The following is a 20,368-nucleotide window of genomic DNA, read 5'->3' as shown; positions in this document are numbered from 1 at the left end:
CACCGAGCTGAGTCTTGAAGGTTCATCTGACGTTTGCCGGCCAGGAGGGGAGGACATTCTAGGAGGAGGGGCCAGTATGTGCAGAGGCGCAGGTCCGGGAGAGTCCACGGTGTTTGCAGAGACTCTGAGTAGCTATTCATGGCCATAGTGTGGGGCAGAAGACACAGTGGGGGTGAGATCAGAAGGCTAGTTAATAGTCTCTTAGGTGAGTGAGTGTGAGCAAGTGTGGGAAGGCATGTAGTGTTGTTATACCACCCCCGTGCCTTCATTTCTCCAAACAGATGAAGGGGAACGATTAAGAGGTTCAAAATATATGGAAGCCAACACTTAGCTGTGTTCTGCGCATTGCTTGTTGAGTTTTGACACCTGTTGCTTATTCTAGACTACTCCAAGCTCCCGAAGCCGAAGTCTCACTTTGCTCCCCCATGGAACACCCAATTCTGCGTCTCCCTGTAGCCAGAGACACCTCGGTGTGGGGGCCCCCGGTGTTGTCACAGTCACGCATCACAAGTCGCCTGCAGCTGCCCGAAGAGCCAAGAATCAGTATTCCGGCCAGCTCCACGAAGTCAGAGAGGTAGGCTTTGCTCTCCTACGAGCTTGAGTGGCCCATGGGAGTTGCGGGCTGTGACTGTTTCTCTGCCAACTTCTCTTTCTTTGTATCATCTTGATAATGAGAGAGAGGACCAGCAGCTAATGTCCCATCCCCACAGCCATGACAGTCCCTCCTGGTTTAAAAAAAGGATTTTTGTGTTTCTTAGGTCAAGTGAGTTGTTAGGAGGCCTCTGTCAGAGCTCAGAAAGCAGAGAAAGCAAGCCCCCAGTAACATGCAGAAGTGCAATCAGAGTCTCATGCTCATGGCAAAGAATAGACAGCACAAAGTCATGGGCAGTTAGGACATATTGAGGGTGTTTCGAAACCCGGGAAGTGTTGGGCCTAAAGCTGATTTCCCCTCTTTTCTGCCCTGCTTCTCTTCATGCGGTACTTGCCTCCTCCTTACCGTCACAGACACACTCCAGGGGAGGGTTGGGTAGTGAGAAGAGCACTGTCCTTCGAAGACTCCCGTTGTTTGAGAGCAAATCTTTGGACAGCTTTGACCCTGAGTTTCTGCGTCTGTAAAATAGGGGTGAGCCAGTCTATACCAACTCTCCTGGGAGATGCGAGGCTCACTGGTGATCATGCAGGTGAAATCCCTCTAACTGGGAGTGCCTTGTGAACACATGTGGGGGGTGTGTTTTGTTTTACGCTGATACACTGGGAAGTCATCAGTGTGGGGATCCCAGATCCTCAGGATTCATATCATCCTTTGCAACTGTTATCAAGAACAGACTATGCAAAAGAAATGCTGTTGGTATTGGTTGCCTAACTTCTGTTGAGTGCTCAGGCTCTTTGCTTGCAGTGGACTTGTGTGTGGACTGGCCTGTCCTCTTAGAGACGTAGCCTGTCCTCTGTGTAAGAAGGAGAATGGGACGCCCAGATAGGGTCTTGCTGCTACTCGAGTCAGTCTGTATCTTATTTATTTATTCTTTTGTATTTGATTTTTTAAATGTCATGAACCAAGTAGTGTTGTGATGGCTGACTGTTGGTCTGATGGTGGCCAAGTTCAGAAAACCTGAAATCTTCTGAAACAAATTTGTAGATGTAAATAAAAGACATTTATTTTTTCTTGTTAGATTTACCCGTGCACATACTCTTGCCTAATAAAGAAAAGGTACATGCCTTCCCACACTTGCTCACACTCACTCACCTAAGAGACTGTTAACTAGCTCCCTTTGAAATAGTCACCCTGAGGTTTAAAAAAAAAAAAGTGTTTGACTATGAGTCACCCTGAGGTTTAAAAAAAAAAAAGTGTTTGGCTACATTGGATGATATGAGGAATGGATGTGCATATGTATATATTGTTTTTCATTTTTCATAGCGCCTTTTCAATAAACTGTATTATGGAAAAGCTTTAAATGTACACAAAGTAGAATAATGGTACCCATCACCCAACTCAATACTTCCAACTTTCTGTTCTTGTTTTATCTATTTTCCCCTACCACTCTTTTGTTGTTGCTAGAGTATTTTAAGGAGATCTTAAATATTTTATCATTTTAACATTGCCAGTAAATGCTTCAATATTTATCTAACAGATAGAAAAAAAAACACAACTAACCACAAAACCCTCTCATCACTTTTATGTACACCTCATTGCAGATATTTTTTGAAAGTACTTTAGAGACTTAAAAAAAAAAAAAGGAAAAGGAAATTTGAAAGTTCCTGGTATTTTGAGAATTCTTTTAATCCTAATATAATGAACCTCTGAAAGACTTACTCTTATAGTGATGATAAGAGACTTCCTATATATGAAAAGGGGTGCTGTGTTTAGTAAGCAGAGGCCTAAATAAAAGTTGAGGTACTTTAGCTTGATTTTTAGTAGCATTTGTTTAATATAATGCCAAATCCTTTTCTACCTCTGTTTTTTAAAAAGTTTAGTTTTTAAAGTAATAAAAGTATGTTCTTTGTGTATATATGTATAAAATGCTATTTACTAGTATATAAAGTATATAATGTAAGTATACATTGCAAAAGAACTCTAGAGAAGAAAATCAGAATTACCCATAATCCTCTCTTCCTTCAGATGACCACTGTTAATATTTCAGTGAATTAACTTCTGGGTTATTTTTTCTTTCTATATTAGTTACATATATCGATATGTAAAAGATTATTTGGTATAATCTGAACTTTGTAAGCAATTACATATATGCTGCTTTTTTGTTTTTGTTTTTTCTCTCCATTTTCCATCTGTTGGGCAGGGGGATTATTGTACTTTCCTGGAGAATCTCAATATATGAAAAATAATTAGGCACAATGTTTCCATAGCCATTTTAATTTTTTGGGGGGTACTCCCACACAAGAGTATTTTTCTTCAGGTGATTGCTGTTGTCTATCAATGACCTTTCTTGCTGAAAATTATTATTATTATTTTTTTTTTGCTGAAAATTAATTTTACATGAGCTTGTTGAGAAATCTGTACAAACATTGCCAACTGAGAGAATTGAAGGAGGAGTTGAAAGTTTTGATGCTCAGATATCATGTCCAGCTTCCCTCTGGTGAGAGAAGAGTAGCTGTTTTGTGACATCTGTCATTTTATGATGGGGACGGTCCACCTTGAGAACTATCTGAGCCAATTTTATTCATACCAGATGATTCTGCCATTTAAAAAGTATATTAATTTCAGTGTACACAGGCCTCTGCTGTTGGATTCCTCTTGTCTATAATAATAAAAGTGTAAAATGCTAATTAGACTGGACGACCTTCCGGACAAAGCCAGGGCTGCGAGGGAAGCCCGGGTCCTGGGTGCCAGAGGGAAGCCAGTGCCGGCAGCTGGGGGAAGGAAGGCCTACTCTTGCATGAATTTCATGCATTGGGCCTCTAGTTAATCTATAATACTAGAGGCCCGGTGCATGAAATTAATGCACGGGTAGGGTCCCTAGGCCTAGCTGGCAATCAGGGCCGATCTGTGGGGCAATTGGGGGGCCCCCACTGGCATCCACCTTGGCTGGCCTGGGCCCTGTGGGCTGGGGGCTCCTGCGTTGAGCGTCTTGCCCCCTGGTGGTCAGTGTGCATCATAATGACTGGTCGTTCCGCTGTTCGGTCAATTTGCATATTAGGCTTTTATTATATAGGATAACTAGAAGAAAATGGAATACCATTTTTAATCCAGCTGTTCAGGGAAGATAAACTTAGGACCACTGAAGCAATGGAGAAAATCATCATACACAAGATAGATGTGCCTGACTTCCTGAAGAATAAAAGAAAAATAGCCCAGCCAAAGGCAATGGGATATATTTTAAATTCAGTACCAAAGCATAGGTAAAACTAATGGGACATTCTCAAAGATTAAATGATTATAATATAAAGAATTGAGATACCAAAGGTCAGTACCCACAGTCCTCTCTAGAAGTGTCCTCCCTTGAGTGGGTAGAGGGATGAGTTTAGGGAATTGGAGGCTCAGTACCTTTGTGAAGAGAACAGGAACATACCCTCACTAGCAATTCAAGAGAGAGAAATTAAGACTGCTTTGTCTTAGATGACCAGAAATAATGATAGTCTGTTTTTGGTTGGGGTATTAATAAATGTTGGCAGCATTGCACATTGTCTTTTTGCTACAGTCTGGTGATAAATCATAAGAATTAAACACAAAACAAAGCTCTGTATTACTGTTGATGCATAAATTTTCCATTGGGAACTACATCTGGAGGAAATAACCCATGGGATTGGGGGTAGAAGGAAGAAAGTTCATTTGGGTAAAGTTATTCATACTCCTAAATAGATCCGATACAACACTCATGGGAATGACTAAACAATAATATACTTCACCTACTAAATTACTCTATATTAAGTTAAAAGTTGTGTCAGTATTATTAGTGCATGGGCATGTGTAAGTAAAATAAGAAAATTGAAAGGGGGAAAAAAAGAAAAAGGAAGCCTATGTAATACTCTTTGTAATACTTTAAGCAATAAAACAAAATTAAAAAAAAACAAAAACAAAAAAACCCAAAACTTCCAAGCCTGGTGAACATTTGGAATAAACGCATTTTTCTTTAAAAAAAAAAGAAAGAAAGAAAGGAAACCGGAATACAGAATAATATGCATATATTGGACCTAGGCTCATCTTAATGAATTTCAGAAATTAAAACAGTGGTTCCAGATTTTTGGAGTTTTCTTGCAAACTAAAATTTAGAATTTTGGGAACAACATAAGTATTGCAAAATTTTTTATTTTGTCCAATCAGGACATTTTCAAAGTACAGCGCACATTTAATGCCCCCTCTCCCCCACCAAAGCAATATAATTTCAGAATAAAGAACCATTTATTGCATAATAAATTTAGTTCTATGAAATATACACTTATTTTCCTTGTTTTAATATTTTATCTTGCATGATGAGACTTCATCTTGTGGATTGATCGTGGCCTATGAATCTGTGTTTAAACCATCGATTACCATTGATTTTTAACTTCAGGATGACTTTCATTGCAACCCATCTTCTCTACTGCCAGGTTTTCTCCTTTCTAATTCATGCCTTACTCTGTCTCCAGGAAGGCACCATTCTGAATGAAAGCTTTATCATATCACCCTTACTCCCTGTTGTCCATAGGATAAAGGTTGAACTCTTCAACCTGGCAAAGCAGGACTTCCATCATCTGCCTGTCTCTACTGCCTTTGCCTCCTCACCTCATCATTCCTTCTTGTCCCCACATATACTGACCACCTCCCTCTGTTGGGAGGTACATTGCGCAGAACTTTCTGCCATGATGTTCTTCATAGTGGGGCTAATGGGCTTTTAAAATGTGCTTGTCTGAATTGAGATGTCTTGTAGATGTAAAATGCACATTCGATTTCAAAGACTTAGTACAAAAAAGGTAAAATATTTCATTAATAATGTTTTATAATATTGCATTTGGAAATGAAAATATTTTCTGTAAGTTGGGTTAAATTAAATACATAAAAATTAATGTCACTTTTTAATATTTCTTTTACCTTTATAAATGTGCCTATAGAAAACATTATGAATATGCCTTCCATTTGTAGCTTGCATTATATTTCTCTTGCATAGCACTGCTCTGATTGTGAACTTGCTCACACAGTGATTCCATGCTACAGGTATTAATTGAGCACCTGCTATGTGCCAGACACTGGATTTTTATGCTGAAAGTCATGTCTCATTCTTGTTTGCATCTTCTAGGCTTACTGCAATTGCTGGGCATGCTGATTGAACATATTGATTTAAAGACCCATTTTCTAGCAGTTAAAGTGCTTTAGAAATGGAATGTACAGGCATTCCAGGGTTGTTTAGGAGCTATATGGGGTGGGTATGAGTGAGGGGAAACCTAGCGATTAGTTGAATCAGATATTCAGATGGTCTCTGACTCTGATAGCACTGGATGGTTAGACACCTGAATGACTATGTGAGGTATGAGGGGGTGGGGAAGTGATGATAGAGTGAGCCTCGAAATGTGCTGTTGGAATTGTTTTATAAATAGAATTGAATGTATTTCTAAAAAGTCAATTTGACCCCTCAGCTGTTAAGTATGCACTGGTTGAAATGTATTGCATTCCTTTGTATTTTAACTTTTATACTTTTAAGGGCATTATAACAGGTTTTAACATGGCTCACATTAATTAAAATGGATACAAGTTTGGTTGGTACAAGTACAGTGTGATTTTGATGAAATTCTTGTTTGCTGGATGCTTTTACATTTTCATATGAATAATGTACAAACCTGCACGCACACAAGAATTGAATAGAAGGAAAGAAAGTCGGGTTCTTCTTTCCCTGCTTCCTCATTACTGTCTCCCAGAAGTGACAACTGAGATGTTCTATGCACTTGAGAGCATGGCAGCATGTGTATGTTTGTGTATAGATTTAAGTGTCTGTGTGGGACTATTTCTGATCTACAATTGGTTTTATTTTAACTATTTTTTTCGTTGGGTTAGAGTTAAGAAAATTCTCTATAGAGAGTACCTACTAAAGTTTTTCTTCAATGTAAATATGTTTATGGGTGTGGGCAGAACCGATATTTGAAAAGCAGGATAAACTTTGTAGAGCCCAGGTTCTTGTGGCTTTGACCGAACGTGTTTTTCAGTTGTGACAGTTGAGACTTAAAAAAACCCACACGCCCTAACTGGTTTGGCTTAGTGGATAGAGCTTCGGCCTGCAGACTGAAAGGTCTGGGGTTCGATTCCAGTCAAGGGCGCATGCCTGGGTTTCAGGCTTGATCCCCAGTAGGGGGCATGCAGGAGGAAGTCGATCAATGATCCTCATCATTGATGTTTCTATCTCTCTCTCCCTTCCTCTCTGAAATCAATAAAAATGTTACAAACAAAAAAAAACCCCCACATAATTTCATAGGGAGACTTTGTCTGGATTCTGAAGCTTGATGAGGGACAAGGTCATGCTGTTGAATTGCAGTGGGTGTGTGTGAGGCGTACATTTAGATTTAATTAAGCTTTCCATTAGAATTTATTGACCAATAGGAATTGTCCTTCTGCTAAATTTTATTATTAGTTTTCTTCTGGGGCACGTACCCTTTTGAAGAGAGCTGTTTGCTGCACTGGTTTATTCTGGGGTTGATCAACTGTATCGGAACCGTGTAATTTAATGTGGTTTTAAATCTTTCACGGGGTATGATATGTGGGAAGAAGCGCCTTCCCCAGCTATGTGAATTTATGCGTGTTCCTTCATGTAATTGCACTGTCTTATTTACTTAACACACATACCAAGGAAGTGCTTTAATGAAGTTGCCGTCTTTATAAGTGATATTCTCCACCTTCAAGATGATTTGGTTTGATCCTGGTGCATATGGCTGTAGTGAAAGCCTGCTTAGAAACCTTGATTCATGTACAGCCTTTGCTATGGAAGCAGTAACTGTAAAATATCACCGTACTGAGTTTTATTAGCTGATCAATTTTAAGGTAGCGGGCAGGATTAAATATGGGCCATCCCATCATCAGGGAAACTGCGTTAAGGGTATGAAGTGGATTTTTCCTTCGTATGGACAGAATGTTGATTTTTTGAAAATGTCCCGAATTAATTCTCCTGAGCACTTTTGGGATAAATGATGACAAGTAACCCTGGCATGTATTTTTGGTAACAATTTTCCATCTCTTAAAATAAGTCTGCTCCAGACTTCAGTTTTCAAAAATTATAATGTGGTGTTAGTTAATATCAGTGATTTCCAAATGTGTGTGTGTGTGTTTTTTAAAGCAGTAGAGTCTTATTTTCTAATAAAAACATTACAGATCCTTACTATTTAAAGACAGGTGAAAGTAGTATTGATTAGTGCGGATTTACTTTAGAAGGTAAAATGGGCATTCATTGATTATGAAGCAAGTTGACTTGGGATAGATAGTATTTATGATCACCATTGCAATCCCTTATCGGCGTCTCTGTCTGGGCAATTTGAAACAAACATTTGTGTGATCTGTGGGTTTGGATCCTGTATTCGTTTCCCCTAGGGCTGCCATAAAAAGTCCCATGGACTGGATGACCTAAACAACTTAAATGTATTCTCTCACCCATCTGGAGGCTGGTAGGTGAAGTCGGGGTGTTGACAAGGTTGGTTCCTGCTGGAGGCTCTGAGGGAGGTGTTCCATGCCTTTTCCTACCTTCTGCGGGTGACCCGTGGCGTTCCTTGGCTTGTAGATGCATCATTCCAATTTCTGGCTCCTTTTTCACCGGGTTTGCTGGCTTCCTGTGTGTCTATGCCTCTGTCTCTCTTATAAAGCCGTCAGTGGTTCTGAACCTTCCTATGCCGCGACCCTTTAATACAGTTCCTCATGTTGTGATGACCCCCAATTTCATTGTTACAAATTGAACATAATTAAAGTATAGTGATTAATCACAAAAACAATATGTAATTATATGTGTTTTCCGATGGTCTTAGGCAATCCCTGTGAAAGGGTCGTTCAACTCCCAAAGGGGTCGCGACCCACAGGTTGAGAACCGCTGCCTTAGATACTGGATTTAGGACATACCGTGGTCCAGTATGACCTCATCTTACTAATTACACCATCTCCAAATAAGGTCACATTTCTGAAGTTCTGGTAGATTTGAATTTTGAGGAACACCATTCAACCCATTACATGCGCTCCAAGTCCTTGGGCTTGTGTTTCAGCGTGGGAAGCTTGGCACAGCACCGCAGCTGGTCTGGCCACACTGCTGGGCTTCCGGGAGTAGGTCCAGTCCAGGTGGAGTTTGTCAGGTCCAGGGGAAGTCCCCTAGCCTCTGGGGTGCTCTCCTGTGCCCTCCAACCTTTGGCGTAAGGTGACACGGCAGGGTTTGAGGGCAGATTGGCTGGCAGAACCAGGCTCTCGCAGACGTTCTGGCTCTGGCTTATTGAAGCCTTGGACAGTGTTGAGGCCCAGTGTGTGCTTCGGTGCATTCTTGCTTCACCTGGACAGCTGAGTTCAGTAGGTAAACGCCAACCTAAAAGGAGCTCACACTTACTGCATGCTAACACACGTCTTCCCGAATCCTTACGCGGTGAAGGAAGTTTCGTGCTCCCTGTACAGATGGGGACACTGATGGCCACGGGGGCCAAGGCACATGCCCAAGCTGACACAGATAACATGCAGCGGTGCCCGCGGAGGTCTCCCCTGGAGCCCTCTCTCTCAGCCAGGTGCACGTGAAACCATCCGCGCTTGTCCCTTGTTGCCTCCCACACCTAGAGATTTTGCTTCCATTTCTGCATAGTGACAGGGCAGGGAGAATGCTCATGGCATATAGCATAGTATTGGCCACAGATACTATAGCCTGTAATTTCCAGGTTATAGTTGGTGTTAAAGGTGACAGGAAGTTTTAACTTCCGTAGCTTTGCATTATATGAAACACTTTGTCCCATGTGTCATTTTGTAGAGAAAAACCTCTGCCTGTGTAGATAATAAATAACTCCAGGGCTGGGTGGACACCCGTGTGAGGGACTGGGCCCATAAGTTGCTGTGTGACCATGGGCATGTCATTTGACCTTTGCCCCCATCCGCAAAATGGAGGTTCCTGGTTGTCACCAGCTCAAAGATGCTTTGGTGTCTTTTAAATCAGAACTTGATGTCACAGTGGAAAGGACGTGGCAGGATTTCTTTCTGACGGTTATTCTTCCCTCCATTTACTTTCATTCTTTGATTATTACTTTCTTCAGTGCAAGCACATAGTCTTAAAATAGGTCTGTGAGGAAACATGCCTGTATTTTTTCTTCAGAGAAATTCCTTATATTACATCTTCCTTATTCCTTACATTGGAGAGCTTCCAATGTAAAGCATATGTGATTTACACTGGTTGTCCAGTAGGGAGGGATTAAGCATCATAAAAGGAAACAAAAACTTGTGTCCTATATTTTGGGAGGAAAAAAATAAAACTTTTATTGTTTGAGTACACATTTTTATCTCCAACATAAAAATAACTGTCCTTCGGACATGCTGCTGAGGAAATCGTTTCCTTTTTCCCCGACTTGGATCACTGTTCCAGCATCCCGCCAGATAAACATCCGCCAGCCCCGCGCTCAGGAGACGAGGAGAGGCGACAGAGAAATTATCACAATGATGCATGTTATTTAGCAATGACTAACATTTGGGCACATAAATCATAGCAGTAATACTTCATAATTATACAGCGCCTCGCATTTGAGATTCTAAAAAGGAATTTATAGACCAACTTGTGAGAAGCGACCACTGTATTAAACTCTGTGCTTGGAATATATTGATAGAGATAATTCAAGCACCAGAATTTGGATGTAGGGACAGGTGCCCTCCAGCCCCAACCCGGGGGGAGGTTAGCTGGGTGTTGAATTGTGTCGGTTATAATAACCTGGCCACTTGAGTTTATAGTTATTGCCTTTTGTTCAGAGGTAACTTCTGTGTTAACTCTATTTCTTTGAATAAACTAGTTTTGAATTGTTAATAAGTACCCCTGAGATCAGATTTGGAAAGTTCATGTGTACCCATAGAGATGTGTGCTGGCCATATATTGACAAAGGTCTTTCTGACATGTGCCAGCCTCCTGACCAAAGCTAACCTTTGTTCTAGCTTCTTGTATGTTCTATACATGTGTTGGCACACACATGTTTATAGGTGCCTATATGTATATGCATATTATTTTTAAGTAGTCTTATTTAAAAACAACAGCACTGTAGTAGCAATGTGTAGCAATGTGTCTATGTCCTTGTTGTGTCCTGTTACTAATTTTGTTTCTTTCACTTGGAAATGGCTCTTGATCAATACATACAAGACCTATCTTGTTATTTTTGATGTCAATAGAGTGCTCTTTTGTGTGGATAAACCATGGCACACTTCAAGACTCCTCTCCAGGCCCAAATCCTCCGTGTGGTCTTCCAGCCCAGAGCACAGGCCCCATGTGGGGAAGGCTGCCTCCCCACCCCAGACCCTGTGCACAGTCACGGACCCCGGGGCCACCATGCCCTTTCACATGTCTGCACGCCTCGTCCAGGCGTCTCCATCCCGAGGCCTCCTTAGCAAGGGGCTCTGGCCCGGGCCCTTCCCAGGCACCTCTGCTGAGCTCCCCTTGTCAGAGGAGAGGGATTACAGACACTTTTCTCCACTGTGAGTCAGTGCTCAGGACTTTTCCATTATTAGCACCCCCACCGCACCCCCTCCACCCCTTCCCCACCAACTACACTGATGGACCTCACCTCGCCTTGTGCTGCTCCTTAGGGGAAAATGGCACCCTATTCTTGTTTTGCCTCTTTATCACAGTAAGTGAATCAAGCCAGTCCATTGTCCCTACCGCTATGGCAATGCCACCTTAGTTTCACACTCAGTGAAGTATTTGGGTCTGACTCCGGTCTTTTCTGTTTCATCGATTTGTCAGCCGATTCATGTTTGAGAATTACGGTATTTTATGTATTGTCACTTTAGAATATGCCTTAGTATTTGGTGAGGCCATTGCACCCTGATTGACCTCAGTCCTGCTTCATTTGGGTCATTCCCAGATGGTTGTTTCCATAAGAAGTTTAGAGCCAGCTTGTCTAGTTCTTAAAAATACTACAGCTGCCACCACCATATCAGCTTAAAAAAAAAAAAAAGGATTGCATTAAATATATGCACATTGCTTAAGAATTGACATATGAATGACATCCTTTTTAAGAACGGGCATAATTATTCACCTTTCAATGCACTTCAGTGTGCCTGTGTGTCTTTTGAGAGTATTTTGAAGCATATGGATCCTACATGTTCCCTTTAATTGCTAAGTAATTTGTCCCTTTTATTGTTATTGCAAATAGGATTTCTCCCCATTATATTTTCTACCTGATTGGGCAACTTGATTAGATGGCTTTTAAACAGGGAGGCTATTGCTTCCTGTGGGTTGAATTTATTCCCAGAAATCTAAACACATTCTGTTATTGTTTATTATAGTTTCTCTGTTGATTTCCTTAGGTTTGCAGGTATAAAATCGTATCTGTCACACATAGTGATAATTCATCTCCCCCTCCTTGATTTTTATCAAATTTCTTTTAATAATTATATTGGCTAGTATATCCAAAACAATTTTAAATAGTACTCGCTATTGTGATCCTTCTTGCCTTAGTCCCAGTTTTGCTAAAAATGCTTCTAGTTTTCCCATTAAGCATGAAATACATATACATGTATGTATTATATATAATGTGTGTGTGTGTGTGTGTGTGTGTGTGTGTCTGCCTAATATGCAAAGTGTCCCCTCGGGAGTTCGACTGACTGGGAGTTTGATCGCTTGCTATGATGTGCGCTGACCACCAGGGGGCAGCACGGAATGAAGGAAAGCCCCAGCTAGCAGGTAGCAGCCTCTAGGGGCCCTACCTGTGCACGAATTTCATGCACTGGGCCTCTAGTATTCTATAATGTACTACGAGATATGTGAGCCATGATTTTAGAAACTTAGGAGACCTATTAATTCATTCATTTGATAAATATTATTTCAGGCCTGTTGTGTTCCATGCAGGACTCTTGTTCTAGGGATACCATGGGAAATGAAACAGAGGCAAAGCCTTTGTTTTCAAGAAGCTTGAAGTCTAGTGGAACAGACAGGCACAGAAATCAAAGAATTAATAACTGTCAGGTTCTATGAAGTAAAGTGAGGAGAGAAGGGGTAGGGAATAATGTGAATTTAGGATGATCAGAAAGGGATTTGGAATTCTTTCAAGTGTCTTTTTATCAGCTCTGTTTTCTTATTATTTATCTGGAAGTTTTGGATACATGAGGTAGCTGTATCCTGCCCCTGCCCCTGTCCCCAGCCCTAGTCTCTCTCATTTCTCCTGGGCCCAGGGACTTCAAGGCAAACCCAGTGATTGATTGGCCCCCTCCTTGCACTGGTTGGATTTGCTTGTTTTCATATTATTTCCAGGATGCTGATTGTTTAAGAAATGAACTGAATTTGTTAGAGAGCAGGGTAATTTATCACCTTGGATAGATAGAGATACTGTTGCTAAGGCAACTGGCCACATCCTGGGACCACAATCTCAGACTCAACATCTGACAAGATCTCGGGGTGCCTGCGAGCTCCCCTGGCCAACAGTTTTCCTTGTGTTCTGCAGTCCTGGCAGCTTCTGTGGCCCCTCCCTTTTCTTTCTCTACTGGCTGCTGAAATGTCTGCCTTTGCCTCCTCTCTGGGCCCCTCCCTCCTCCATTCTCCTGTCAAACCCTCTGGGATGACAGGAGTAAAATGGGAATGACTTTAGTCTTTGAGGGCGAGTGGGGAATCCTGGCTCTTTTCTTTCCAGGGTACCACTGGTCCCAGGTGACCACTCTCCGGTGAGACTCAGGGTCATCGTAGCTGGTTGCTCAGTTCACAAAATCAGGAGGGAAATGTGGACTATGGCAACTTTTTCATGCTGTGTAACTCCCTCCATCCTCTGGTGTTCTTGTTTTAATTGAGGTATGATTGACATATAATCTGTTAGTTTCATTTGTACAATGTTTCAGTATATGTAAATATCTCAAAATGACCACTATAATAAGTCTAATATCCATCACCACACATAGTTATAAAATTGTTTTCTTATGATGGAACTTTTAAGATTTACTCTCTAAGCAACTTTTCAGTATGCAATACAGTATTACTAACTATAGCAGTGATGGTGAACCTTTTGAGCTCGGCATGTCAGCATTTTGAAAAACACTAACTTAACTCTGGTGCCATGTCACATATAGAGATTTTTTCATATTTGCAACCATAGTAAAACAAAAACTTATATTTTTGATATTTATTTTATATATTTAAATGCCATTTAACAAAGAAAAATCAATCAAAAAAATGAGTTCGCGTGTCATCTCTGACACACGTGTCATAGTTCGCCATCACTGAACTATAGTCACCATGTTGTATATTACTTCCCCATGACTCATTTATTTTATAACTGGAAATTTGTACTTTTTGACCCCCTTCACCCATTTCTACCCCATCCCCACTCCCGAGGCAATCAACAATTGTTATGTGTGTCTATGAGCTTGATTGTCTTTTTAAATTAGACTCCACATATACGTGAGATTATGCTCTTTTTGTCTTTCTCTGTCTGACTTGTTTCATGTAGCACAACGCCCTGTGTGTTAGCCTTTATACAAAAAGATAATGTTATTAACGCATCACTATATCATGGCCCATCATCTGCCCATGAGACCAGCAGTTCAGCAACTTGTGTGAGGTGAGAGTGTGGCAAATTCCTAGAAAGTTAGCATATGTGATGTCTTGGAAGGTTATAAAGGAGGAGTCTGAAATACCTTGCATAATTCACTTTTAAAGAAAATAGAAATCCATGCTGATTCATTTAAAGTGTGAGCACAAGATATGCCTCAGGCAGCTGAGACTGAGAGAGCAGACCTGGAACACCTTTTAGATTAAATAATAATAATAATTTTTGTGAATAACGTGGAAAACCAGAAGGAAAGTTAGGCATGATAATGAGAACATAAAAGTTATTAGGGCCCTGGCCAGTTTGGCTCAGCAGTTAGAGTGTCAGCCCATGGACCGAAGGGTCGAAGGTTCGATTCCCAGCCAAGAGCACGTGCCTCGGTTCGCCTCCAGCCCTGTCAGGACATGTTTGGGGAGGCAACCAATTGATGCATCTCCCTCTCTCCCCCTCTGCTCCCTCCCTTCCCTCACTATGAAAATTCAATGGAAAAAATATCCTCAGGTGAGGATTGAAAGAAAAAAGTCATTAGGTAGTAAGATGCTTCCTCTGGGGTAGTGGTGCTTGTTTGAATTAAAATCTGAATCATTTTTACTGAGCAGATGCTCATAATGAGAACCTTGATCATTTCAACAGCCCAAGTAAATTGTAGGCCAAAGCAGATTTTGTAGTTGGGAAAGTGAAATCTTATTAAAGTTGAATGACCTCTGAAACAGCTTAGTTTTAAAAGCTTCATTTAGGTCACTAATGTTGCTCGTTATGGCTGTTGGCTGTCAGCACTCTGTGTGTGGGTAGAATTGCCGAGTCCCCACGAAGCACCTTCGGTGGGCACCGTTGTGGTTATGTCCACAGCGGTGTGGCGGTGGTTGGCTAGGAAGGTGGTAAGTAATCTGGGAGTAGGTAATTCTGCTTGTTAAGGTGAAGAGCTTGAGATATCTTGTCTCTTTTTCTTTCCAAATATGTGCCTGCTAGTTGGTGGACCATATTCTGCTTCCTTTTGCTCACTGAGAAGCCATCGCTTTGTTTACCCTAGAGCAGTGATGGCGAACCTTTTGAGCTCGGCGTGTCAGCATTTTGAAAAACCCTAACTTCACTCTGGTGCCGTGTCACATATAGAAATTTTTTGATATTTGCAACCATAGTAAAACAAAGACTTATATTTTTGATATTTATTTTATATATTTAAATGCCATTGTTAACAAAGAAAAATCAACCAAAAAAATGAGTTCGCATGTCACCTCTGACACGCGTGTCATAGGTTCGCCATCACTGCCCTAGAGGTTGGGTCATTTGGTAGTTAAGAACTTGAACTTGTCAGTCGGTCTGACTGGCTTTGCTTCTCTTTTGCCAACTTGCCGAGTAACCTTAATGCTGAGTTTTTAATCTCTTCCAGCCTCATTTTCCTAGTCTGTAAAATGGGCATAATATCAGAATTATCACCAGGATTAAAATTCCCATTATGTCAATAATATAGGGATAGAACCCTTAAACTAAAATATCCATGATTCATGCTGATATAAATAAATACTTGAACCAATAAATAAATGGGAAAAGGAACAGATTTTCTTGGCAGTAAAATTCGAATTACTAAATGGAGAAAGAATGAGAGAAATAAATAGAAGATTGCCACAGGGCAAACAGCAGAGTAATAATTGTAGACAACCATCCATAAATACTCAGATTAGTAAGTGAAAGTATGATAAGAAACATCTAAGAATATCTCCCCACACATGACACTTATTAATTACAAACAGAAAATAGTACTTTACAGTGGAGAAACCCGGCAGATGCCACCATTACCAAGCGATCAAGGTTAACATTGCCAGTAATAAGTCATGACGATCTCATATATCCCCAAATATAACGCATTGAGAAAGCAAGTTACATCTATGGTAGTTTCGCCGAAAATGCATATGACCTCAGTTGAATCGTTAGAAAACAAAAGGGACGTTTAGAAAATAACTGGCCTGGACTTTTCTAATGTATCACAGATCAGAGCAGACGAAGACGACATGAGAGCTAAATGCAATAAGGGATCTTGGATCGGATCCTACACCAGGACAACTAAAACTTTGTCAGAAAACTGGTAAAATGCAAGCCAGGTGTGTAGTTGTAGGTAATAGAGTTGCATCCGTGTGAATTTCCTGGTTTTGATCATTGTACACCGTTTATGTAAGGTGTTAACCTTAGGGGAAGCTCGGTGAAGGGCAGGCAGAAATTCTCTATACAGTTTTGCACCTTTCCTGTCAGTCTTGAACATTTCAAAGTAAATGTTTTCAAAAATCCATTATGCATGTGAAGTACTCAGCAGAGTGCCTGCAACACAATATGTGCTCAGTAAAGATCGCTGATGGTTGCTGCCCCCGCCAGCACTTTTGGTTTGGAGGAAGGTGGTTACTTAGCTGGTTCTGTAGCACGTGAGGTGCGCTTTGTCACGGGGTCCATGTCTGCACCGGGCGTAGCAGGTGGCCGAGACCTGCCGTTGGGACTTCTCTCTTCTCCCAGAGACAAGTTTCAGGGGACTGTTTCAGTTGACATGAGTGCGATTGGAGACAGCACAGGTCAAGAAATTGCTAAGTGAAATGTTGCTGCTTCCTTTTTGTGGACCCGCATGCCCACTTATGGCCTGAAATGTTGCTGAGGGTCTTAAGGGGCAGCAGAGCATGTGCGAGGATGTTCCATTTTAGAAACATCCGTGGTTTCCACACTCTTGATCATGGCTGCTCTCGGCATAGCTGAAAATCAGACCCAGAGGGTGAAAATGCCTGGCAGACAACCCCACAAGAAGTATCAGATGAGACCAAGTGATGGAAGGGCCTTGTGTGTAAAAAACCACTGACATCTGCCTTAGAGTGACAGATTTCTGCGATTCAGGCTCAAACTGTACACAAGATATGAAAACCCCATTTTCTACCTTCACATAAAAATTTACTTGAAAGGTGTACTTCGATGGAACTGAGTGTGGCATTTGGGGTGGGAGGGAGGGGGTGGTTGCTTAGATGAACATGGTCCCATAGAAATATAATGCAAGCCACATATATACTTACGTGTTTTCTATTAGCCACATTAAAAAGAGTATGAAATAGGCAAAATAGTTCTAACTCTTTTGTAAACAGTATAATTTCAATGAATGATCAATATTTTAAAATTATAATGCTATGTTACATTCTTTTTTTCATATTAAGTCTTTGGAATTCAAAGTGCATTTTACACATACTGCATACATCTCAGTTGGGACTGGCCACATTTCATGTGCTTGGTGGCTCCATGTGGCCAGAGGCTACATGTATTGGACAGTCTTTATTGGTAGATAAATGTATTAAAACAGTCTTGCAGACAGCCTTTTAGGCCTGGACCCACAGTCTGGAACACTTTAGTTATAGAACTAAATGATAATAATAATGATAATCATTATTCCAGTTTACATCACAGACTATGCATGTATGTGGACTCCAGGTCGAGAGGGCCAAAAAGAACCATAGCTAACATTTTGTCTAACATCTACTTTCTCCCTCGCATTTTATACATGAAATAAGAGAGGAAAAATTGTCCCTCTTCCCTACTGAGTTCTTGGCTGATATCGCTGTAATGAGAGAGATTGCCAGGAGAAGAAAGAAGTGTATTGACATGTATACCTCATGTACACATGGGAGTTCTCCAGGGAAAAACGAGGAACTCAGAGGGGTGGCTTAGAATTCTGGTTCATATAGCATCTTCCACAAAGAACAACACATTTGCAAAAAGGTGGCAGGACAAGGGGAAGCAGTTTCAGGGTTCCCTTGGTATAGATTCCTCTGGTGCCGGCCCCAGTTAGACAGGGTCTACAGTTGCTTCAGGGGATTAACCTTTGCCCTTCCTGGGAGGTGGGGGGCACCTTTGTAAATGTATGTCCTGCTTTGGGGCAAATAGGCATGGATGAACAGCTGTAATAAATCACTTTTAGCCGCGGTTGTCAACGGGGGGCATTTGGCAACATTGGGAGACATTTACTAATGGGTAACCAATGGGAAGAGGCCAGGGATGCTGGTACACACCGCACGACACACAAGACAGCGCCCCACGGTGACCTGGCCTAGAATGGCAGTGGTGCCCCGGCTGAGAAGCCCTGACTTACAGGTGAGAGGGGCAAAATACATACACATCTGAACTTTCCGTATGTGAAAAGCTGACTTTCTTTCATATGTGTTCTTCACACGATTATTTCTCATGGGTCTGAATTTAATAATAGTTGCTTTTTCACTTGGGAAGCTTAGAAACTTTGCATAGTTTTGTGTTATTTTATAAACCAGAGGTGGTTTTTTAAGAAGATCCCAGGAAAAATAGTCATATTTATGAGGTCGTCTTGTTTGGAGAAGGTAAACATGTGTTTGGTACTTAATTTTGGGTTTTCTTACATAATTCCCACATGTGATCCTTCCCCCTTTTCTTTCTTTCTCTTTTTAAAAAAATTGATTTTTAGAGAGAGAAAAAGGGGGACAGAGAGAGACAGAAAGATTGATTCATTTGTTGTTCCACCCAACCATACATTCAATTAGTTGATTCTTGTGTGTGCCGCGATCGGGGATTGAACCCACAACTTTGACACTCCAACCAACTGGGCTACCCGGCCAGAGCCCTTCTCTCTTTTCTTAAACCCATATTGTGTTCAAGCCTAACAACCTGGTAAATAAGCAGTCAGCACCTAGATTTTCAGACGTGTGCTGCTAATTAGATTATATCTAAGTTTAGAAATATGTTTTTTTAATTCTCTGTTTTAATTTTCTGCATAAATTATTACAGGGGTCATACAAATGGGTGCTGGGTTGTGGTGTTTTCATCTCTTCAAAGCCTAGGGAGTGTGTGGCTGCTTCCTGGTTTGTAGCTATTTTAGGCAAAGAGAAAGTGACAGACACTTTCGCAGGCTGGCTGGGAGTTCACAGGTGCTATTGGAAGGAGGCAGGACTGGCAGAGAGGGAGGGATTAGGAAGGTGTTTCTGCCCCCTTCCGTTGGCTTGTGAACAGGAAGGGCTGGGGAGAATAGTGGAGCTGGTGAAATTGGTTAAATTGAGAGATTTTCTATTCTCTTAGAGCAGTGATGGCGAACCTTTTGAGTTCGGCATGTCAGCATTTTGAAAAACCTTAACTCTGGTGCCGTGTCACATATAGAAATTTTTTGATATTTGCAATCATAGTAAAACAAAGACTTATATTTTTGATATTTATTTTATATATTTAACAAAGAAAAATCAACCAAAAAAATGAGTTCTGTGTCACCTCTGACATGCGTGTCAGGTTCGCCATCACTGTCTTAGAGGCTACAACAAAGGGAGGCTAAAGCTTGTTTCATGCTTAGCTTTCAGGAAATCCGTATTGTGTGATAAAGCCAGTCTTGAGGACAAAGCCAATCCTGACAGCTGAGAGTGTATAAAACATATAATCACACAAACACCAAACACAAAACAAAGAAGCTGCTGAGGTTTGTCTCTCATTTTTAGGTCATTATGAGCCTTTCAATTGTCTCATAGGCGGGGCATGGGGGAGCAGGGAACCATTTTGCAACAGGTTTAAAATGGGATGTTTGAAAGCTTGGAAAAGGCCTTAGCTGGTTTGGCTCAGCGGATAGAACATTGGCCGGAGAACTGAAGGGTCCCGGGTTCGATTCTGGTCAAGAGCATGTACCTTGGTTGCAGGTTTGATCCCTAGCTCTGGTGCATGAGGCAACCAATTGATGTGTCTCTCTCTCATAGATGTTTCTCTCCCTGTCTCTCTCTCTCTCCCTCTCCCTTCCTCTTTCTCTAAAAAAAATCAATGGAAAAATATCCTCGAGTGAAGATTAAGTAAAATGAAAGCTTGAAAAAGCTTCCTTGAAATGATCAATCTTACAACTTCATAATGGTTTTGCCTTCCTGAAGATATATTGACAGTGACACATAATGTCTGATTGCTTGAAAGCTCAGGGAAATGTTTTTGAATTTCCAGATGCTAAAATGCCTTGTCCTTTTAATCCCTCACAGCACCTGGATCCCTTGCTTTCCATGGTGTGGGTGTGTGGCTCAGTAAAGGTTGGGCGGACTTGGAGTAGCCTGTGTTCTCTCTTTTTTCTTCCTTACAAATGTGACCTTTGAAATCTACTTTCTCATTGTAATCACGGTGTGCTTTTAAGATCATAATTACTTAGTTACATCATGATCTGTTTTTCTCAGTTGGTGGTAACTGGCCTTTGAGGGCATAAAGA

At 41.2% G+C, this 20,368-nt stretch overlaps 1 protein-coding gene across 8 annotated transcripts in view; it reads left to right on the top strand.

Moving 5' to 3' along the window:
- The window catches only part of OSBPL10 (oxysterol binding protein like 10), a 287,316-nt gene that overhangs the window by 108,127 nt on the left and 158,821 nt on the right, over positions 1-20,368 (top strand). For 5 of the 8 annotated variants that reach the window (XR_004971601.1, XR_004971602.1, XM_036332838.1 and 2 more), the window contains one exon: positions 383-574. The exons of the other annotated variants lie outside the window; for them this stretch is intronic. Coding sequence is in view for 3 of the 5 variants with exons in the window: in XM_036332838.1 (XP_036188731.1) it covers positions 383-574 (192 nt within the window). In the remaining 2 variants the exon portion in view is untranslated. The remainder of the gene's footprint in view (positions 1-382; positions 575-20,368) is intronic. 8 annotated transcript variants of the gene reach the window in all.

This window comes from Myotis myotis, unplaced genomic scaffold, assembly GCF_014108235.1.
Source record: "Myotis myotis isolate mMyoMyo1 unplaced genomic scaffold, mMyoMyo1.p scaffold_m19_p_13, whole genome shotgun sequence".
Taxonomy (NCBI): Eukaryota; Metazoa; Chordata; class Mammalia; order Chiroptera; family Vespertilionidae; genus Myotis; species Myotis myotis.
Note: the sequence above shows the minus strand (reverse complement) of the source record. Positions and strands in the feature narration are given on the sequence as shown.